We start from the raw sequence: 7,218 nt of genomic DNA, 5'->3' as shown, positions 1-7,218 counted from the left end.
TCATCAACACCATCACCACCGTCATCACCACCATCACCACCATCATCATCACTATCACCATCATCATCACCACCACCATCACCACCATAACCATCATCATCATCACCACCATCACCATCACCACTATCACCATCATCATCATCATCACCACTACCGTCACCACCATCCTTAGTAGCATATGGTCTCAGAGTAAGCTTGGGCTTTCTTGCATCTGTCAGTGCGGTCCCTTACAGTGATTCATTATGCTTTGTTATTTAGGGCATTTCCTGAGGTGTGTTTACAGCTTTGTTTCCCTAAACCATTTTACTTCTCTCCTCTCTCAGAGTCTTGCAGTTTGGCTCTCCCCGCTCTCCAGCGGCCATTAGGAGATATTTGAAGGGAGGAGAGTGGGCATTGATGTCATGTCCTCTGTCTATGAAAGGCTGACCAGCAACAGTGCGGTTACTGGTCCGTCTTTTGGTTCCAAGCTTCAGGGCTACAGTAAGGGAAGGTCTTGTGCTGGGCTGTGCCAAGCGAGATGGTAGGTAGGAAGAATGATGTGTTCACACCTGTGGATTTTTCTCCAGGGAGCCCACTTTGCTTATTGGCTTTTGGAGGCAGTGGGGAAAGGGAGAGCGAGGAGGGACTGGAGGGGGCGCCGCGAACACTGCATGCTGAACCTGAGTGTGGCTCACAGGACGCGGGAGCCCAGGTGGCCACGAGGTCTCCCTCAAATTCTCAGCCAGTTTCTAGGCAGAAAGTGAATCGCATCTCTTTGCACCGCCTGCTTTGCCTTCCATCGAAAAGCCTGTGATCGTGTTCTTGTGTCAACGTACCCACTCCATTTCACGCTCCTCTCCCCCTTCTGCTGGCTCCTTGCATAATAAAACAGCAGCACAAGACAAAACAAACCGAGCTCTCAGAGCTTCACTGTGTCTCTGCGTGTCACGTTTCTTTGCCACGTGCCTTGCATGCCGCTGCTTTGCTGCCTCCCACCCGTGGTGGGTGTCATGGGCTGGAGGGGCGGGGCTAGGTCTCTGGGGGCAGGGCTGGATTCATGGTGGGATGGGCGCAAAAAGGAGTCCTGCTTCAAGTGGCGGGGGCCAATGGGGCTAATAACTACTTGCCCAGAAGAAAGGACCTTCTCGGGCCAGGTAAGTCAAGCAGGACAGTGGCTACGTCCTCACCTGTCCTGTCATTCATCCAGGAAAAGAAAGTGCTGAGGGAGGTGTGGAATGAGGAGGAGGGCACAGACTTGGGGTGGAGGGAGGTAAATGGAATGGCCCATCCTGTCATAAACTGTACGATCTTGGTCAAGTTGTCATCTCCATGAGCCTCAGTTTTCTTATCTGTAAAGTGGGGGTGATAACGAGTTCATCACAGATTCTGAGAAAGTAGGATTCAAGGTAATGAACCGGAGGTGGGGTGTCCTCAATTTATTGCCACTCTATCTCTCTTAACAAGTCTGTCTCCTAGTTTTGGTGTTTCAGCCCACTCTGCAGGACCCCAGGTCCTATCTGAGTCCCACAGGCAATGGGATGGCCATATGGATCAGTAGATAGAGCAGGGGCTCTGGGGTTACACACTCCTGGGATCGAATTCTCATTTAGTTGCTGTGTTAGTTATCTATTGCTGTGTAACAAAGTAGCACGGACCCAGCTGTTTATCAGCTCACAGTTGGCCAAGTGAGGCTGGGCTGGGTCCTCTGCTCATGGTCTCACACTCAAGGTCATGCCTGGCTGTCATGTTCCTATCTGGGGGCTCTTGGGAAGAGTCTGTTCCAAGCTCATTGAGATTGTTGGTGAGATTCAGTGTCTCATTGTAGGATTGAAGGCCCCTGTTTTTTTTTTGCTGACTGTTAGCTGACGGCTGTACTCAGCTCCTAGAAACTTCCGCAATCCCTCTCCAGGTGTCCCCCTTCCACCTTCAAAGCCAATAACAGAGAATTTCTCCTTCGTTGAATTCCTGTCGTGCTTCCAACCTCTCTGACGTCTGTCTCTGGCCTCTAGACTCAGATCTGAAGGGTTCATGTGATGAGGTCAGGCTCGCTCAGATGATCCTTTCTTAATGTCACCAATGCCATAGCACGTAGCCTGGCCACGGAATGGCTGTCATGTGACATTTACAGTTCACATCAACCCTGGCAGACAGGGGCAGAATGTAGGGGCCACGTAGCAGTCTACATACCACAGTCCCTGGTGGTTGTGGGAGCCTTGGGAGGGCGATGAACCCCTCTGGGCCTCAAATTTCTGTTCTCTAAAATGGGGGAGTTACAGATACAGATTACCTAGCACATAGTAGATGCTTAATAAGTGATAGGGTCATACTCTTTTCACCTCACCATTGTCTCCTGAACCCTTAATTAGAGCAACTTTCCCCTTTGTTGTTGTTCTTTTTTTTTAAAAAAATTTTATTTATTTTAGAGAGCGAGTGAGAGAGTATGTGAGCAGGGGGAGGGACAGAAGCAGAGGGAGAAGCAGCCTCCCCGCCGAGCAGGGAGCTCCATGTAGGGCTCGATCCCAGGACCCTGAGATCACAACCTGAGGGGAAACCAGGAATTGGACGCTCAAACCGAATGTGCCACCCGGGTGCCCCTCCACTTTATTGTTATTCTTGTCTGCAAACTGTGTCCTAAGTGGAGACCCTTGTCCCCATAGAAGAACAGTGTTAGAAGCACAGTGCAGGGCTCCTCAAACTCACTGGGCATGATAACAAAACCGTGACCTTGGGTGTCTGGTAGAAGATGCTTTCCCTCAGTTGTACTCCCTGAGAGTCTCCTTCAGTGGGTCTGGCTGGGGCCGGGATCTGCACTTGCAGCAGACACCCGGGGTGATTCTGAGGTGGGCTGATACGCAGGCCCCCCTTGGGACGTGCGACTCGCTGTTACACGTGAGAACTCTGCAGCCCATGAGCCTGGTTTCCAAGCCTGCCCCACCGTCCCCAGTGGCCTGTCCTTGGGGCTCGCTTTCGAAGCATTAGTTTTCTCATCTGTAAAATGGGCATAATGAGAGTTGGTCATCTCACCGAGTGGCTCCAGGAAAGAAGTGCAATGATCCATGAAAAGTGCTCAGCCCAGAACCTCGTATTTGCTAATTCTCACTGCATATGAACAATGCCAGTTATGATGAGTTTGTTCACCCTGGGGCCCCAGGTCTGGGCCTTGGCTCTGGTTGGTTGGCCTGTGGGTGTCGGATCAGAGGAACAGAATCAGCAACTCCCAGCTGCTGTTTCAGGATGGAATGGAGCTGGAGCTTCAGGGAGCTGGTGGGGGAGAATGGAGATCGTCCCCCTGCCCCGCCCTGTGGCAAAGACTTCTGTGGCCTCCTGGCTTTTCTTTTCCTCCAAAAACTGTCCTTGGCTATGCCTGCCCTTTCCTCTTCGGGTTGGGATCGGCTCACTCAGGTGACCTGGAAATCAGGCCACACCCCAAGAAAGCCAGCAGCCTCCAGTTCAGCGCCTGGAGCTGCCCTTTTGGGGCCCTGGGGCAGTGCTCTGGCCCCCGGGGCAGGCAGGCTTCTCTAAGCCGGGCGTCTGTGTGGCCGTGCCAGGTTCCAAGAGGGTTTGTTGTTCACTGAAGTCAGAGGCAGTGTCGGCCCAACTGTCCCAGAGGGTGCCCCTTTCCCGCCAGGACCAGCACACCCTCTAGCGTGGCTTTCAGGACGGGGCCCGACAAACTGGGCTGATGGGCCCTTGGAGGCCCATCTGTGGAGGAAAGAGAAGGGACAGCAGAGAGCCTCCCTGAAAATTCCAGTTTTAACTTTGTCAGCTCAGACAAAGCTCTTTTGGGCGTCTTTGCAGGAAAACTGCCTGGCCCAGGATTCCTGCCTCCCTGCTCCTTGACTTCGGGGCTGCGGGAGCCCAGGGAGGTTGAGAGTCTTTCCTTTTTCTGCTGACATGTCCAGGCTCCACATTCAGGCTTTCTTTGTGGCCACCCTGCTCTGCTGCAGGAGGCATGCGCCAGTGCCAGGGCTGGACAATTCCCAAGGGATGGCCAGTGGGACATGAGCCGGGCCTCAGGACCAGGCAGGTGGTCTCAAGCCTGGCAGAGTCAGCGGGGCACACGAGGGTCTTCTGGTATCACCTCCACTGCTCTGTTACACATGTCTAGATGCCTCCAGCCCTCAGGCTGGGAGCCAGGGATAGAGGAGGGATGACATGGCATGTGGTGGGTCCTAAGCATCGTTCGCTGGGGGATGGGAGTTGAGGGGCAATTGGAAATCCAGCCTGGCCACGCCCCAGCACTCCAAGCCCAGAGGAAGGTCAGTCTGGGATGCAACTGCCCAGCTCTGGGCACCGTGGCCAGGGCTCGGGGACCGGCAGGCCCCTTGGCAGGAGGCCTGCATGTGGCTGTGCCATTTGGGCTAAGTTAGCAGAGGGCCCCATCCATCAGCCCACACCACTCACTCTGAGCTCTCTCTTTCCTTTCCTGCAGCCGGGCCAGCACACTGCTCCCAGCCCTCACCTGGCCGTGTACACCGGGACCTGCGTGCCCCCCTCTCCTTCCAGCCCCTTCTCCCCATCCTGCCGCTCCCCCAGGAGGCCCTTCCCCTCACCGGGCCGCTTCATCCGGAGGCCCAGCAGCGCCATCTGCCCCTCGCCCATTAGGGTGGCCTCGGAGAGCTCTGAGCAGAAGGGGGAGGCCAGCGGATCCAGTGCCTGCCCGGGGCCCTCCGACACTGACAGGAGCGAGGTCTTGGCCGCCGAGCACCCCTGGCCCCGGCCCCAGCCCAAGGCCCCGCCCAAGGCCCGCATGGCTCTGTCCTTCAGCAGGTTTCTGAGACGGGGCTGTTTAGCTTCCCCCGTCTTTGCCAGGCTCTCGCCCAAGTGCCCCCCTGTGTCCCACGGGAAGGTGCAGCCCCTGGGGGATGTGGGCCAGCAGCTGCCACGACTGAAATCCAGGAGAGTAGCGAAGTAAGAAGCAGAAGGGATTGTGCTGTGTGTGCTGTGTGTGTGTACATATGTCCTGTGTATGCATGTGTGCACATGTCTGTGAGTGTGCACGCGCGTTTCTGTGTGAGCATGCATGTGTGCACATATGCACGTTTGCCTGTGTGTGTATGTGTGTGTGCACATATATCGGTGGGCACGTGAGTGTGCATGTGTGTGCATGTATGTCTGTGGTGGGTACCGGGGCTGTGTGGCTTGAACATGGGGGCTGGGGGCTGGTGGGTTGGGTAATGAGGATTCTAGGCTAGCAGACACGAAAGCAGGCTACTTAGCCTCTGGATAGTTTCCTCCCCCTGGAGGCGTTGTCCTCCCCTGCTTCCTGAGAAAGAAAAGGAACCTGTGTCTTTCTTTTCCATCTTGTTCCCCCTTCTGTGCCGCCCCCACCCTGCCTCATCCCCTGAACGTTAGTCTAATGAACCCATTGCACCTTTAAAGGGCAGGAAGTCAGTGGCGGCCGTGGGAACCATAGGGGGTGGGGGCTCCAGTCCCCTCCCTGTCTGAGGTGCCCTCGCCTCGCCACCCCCACCCCTGCATCCACCTGCAGACTCCCAGAGGGGCTCGCAGGGATCCCTGCTTCTACAGTCGTTCCTGTGAAAACCACAGTACCCAGTCTCTTCCGGCAGGTGGCCCTCTCGGCTCCATTTTGGGTGGTGCCACAAGCCTGATTTCTGAGAACCCCAAGTGCCCTGAGGCACCTTACCGGATGCAGAACTCTCTGAGGGGCGCGATAGCTCCCGGACCAGTGGGAGAAAGGAAAGTTGTAAACAATGCAAAACCAAGAATCAGCCCCCACCTTTATTTGGTTTGGGGGAGACAGTCAGGGGTATCCCTGCACCAGGCAAACTGCTCCTGTGTTTGGCCTTGCCTGGTGTGAGAAAGGAATGCTCCCTGCAGAGGTCTCAGGTTGCCATGGATACCTGAGTATCCCTGGCCTCGGCCTCGAAGTGTGCTTGGGGGACAGCAGGGGGCAGAGGTGATTACTTCTCTGCTGCCTCTGTCAGTCGGGGCAGGAGGAAGGTGGGTGAGGATCGAGGGTGAGCCTGTCTATCGATTCTTCCCAACTAACCCTGCTCAAGGAATGTTCTAGCTTTGCGGCCACTGCCATGCCACACACACGGGCTTGGGGCTTTTAAGAGGCTCTTTGCTCAGGGGCTACCTCTTCATCAGAAGACAATCTCACTAGATTGAGGATTAAGTGCAGGCATGTCCTAAAGGGACATCCTGAACTCACCAAAACCATAAAAATTCAAGCCCCTCAAAAATGAAGATAAAGCATCTTTTGACTCAGCCTTAATTCAGCAGAAAAATATGAGTCCCTCGCTACTGCCAGTTACAGAGATCCACTGAGCCATTTGCTGCACACAAAGCTTTTGGCAAATACACCTGCGACTCACCCTTCTCTGGGGATGTCAGGGTAAGGTGAGGATTTGGTGTCCTTCCTGTCCCTATGCACTTGCTTTCCTTTTGTGCCTGAAGCTTTTTCCAGATCAAAATGGATGTGCCTACGCAGAGTGGGACCTGCCTGATGGACTCAGAGGACGCCGGGACAGGAGAATCGGGTGACCAGGCCATAGAGAAGGAGGTCATCTGCCCCTGGGAGAACCTGGCCGAGGCGAAAGCTAGCTGAGCCAGGGGCCTTGGACCAAGAAGACTCTCCTGGCAGACTCCGCCAGAGGGGACCATGGGCATGCTTGCTCTCGAAACAAAGGCCATTACGATCACATTTGGGGGCCAGAGAGACAAGATGGGATGGATTATGGGGAGATGTGCGCTGGCTGGGGTCCTGATGGCCAATTCCTACCCTTCCTCCTGACCTTCCCTCCCTTGGGCAGAAGAAAGGCATGTGGACCAGATGACTATACTTGCTGCCTTAAAACCGATAAAAGGTTAACTTGTAAGAGTCTTTTGGATTGGAGTGTTAGGTGTGTCTGGTTTTATTAGTTAGGAGCTGTTACTTATGAGTTTATGTGTTAAACTCATTTCTTCTTTGGTGTTAGGGACAAAGGGACACTGAGTCACTTTCAAGAACTCCCTCCCTGTCTAAATTGGTTTGTGCATGTCACTTTTATCAACGGAGCTCCCCAGAGTGTGGCACCATTCAGGAAGGGGGTGCTGGGGAAAAGCATCTTTCTAGAATGCCAGGTGTGTTGTTCGGATCCACCAAGAAGTAGAAACAAGATGGGATTAGATGGGCCAGGGATTTTTTTTGGGGAAACACCTATGAAGGATAAAGAGTGGGAGCTAGAGAAGAAGAGGGTGAGGGCCTTTGGACCATGTGCAGGGCTGGCCTCT

The 7,218-nt window shown here is 54.5% G+C and overlaps 1 protein-coding gene across 1 annotated transcript in view; it reads left to right on the top strand.

Moving 5' to 3' along the window:
- RGS9 (regulator of G protein signaling 9) overlaps nt 1-6,812 on the top strand; it is a 64,820-nt gene extending 58,008 nt beyond the window's left edge. Inside the window, exons 16-17 of the mRNA XM_021678430.1 lie at nt 4,412-4,890; nt 6,403-6,812. Coding sequence (XP_021534105.1) covers nt 4,412-4,890; nt 6,403-6,553 — 630 coding nt within the window. The 3' untranslated portion in view covers nt 6,554-6,812. The remainder of the gene's footprint in view (nt 1-4,411; nt 4,891-6,402) is intronic.
- The last annotated feature ends 406 nt before the right edge of the window (nt 6,813-7,218 follow it).

This window comes from Neomonachus schauinslandi, chromosome 15, assembly GCF_002201575.2.
Source record: "Neomonachus schauinslandi chromosome 15, ASM220157v2, whole genome shotgun sequence".
NCBI classification, from domain to species: domain Eukaryota; kingdom Metazoa; phylum Chordata; class Mammalia; order Carnivora; family Phocidae; genus Neomonachus; species Neomonachus schauinslandi.
The sequence above is the reverse complement of the archived record's forward strand: the minus strand, read 5'-3'. Positions and strand labels throughout refer to the sequence as shown.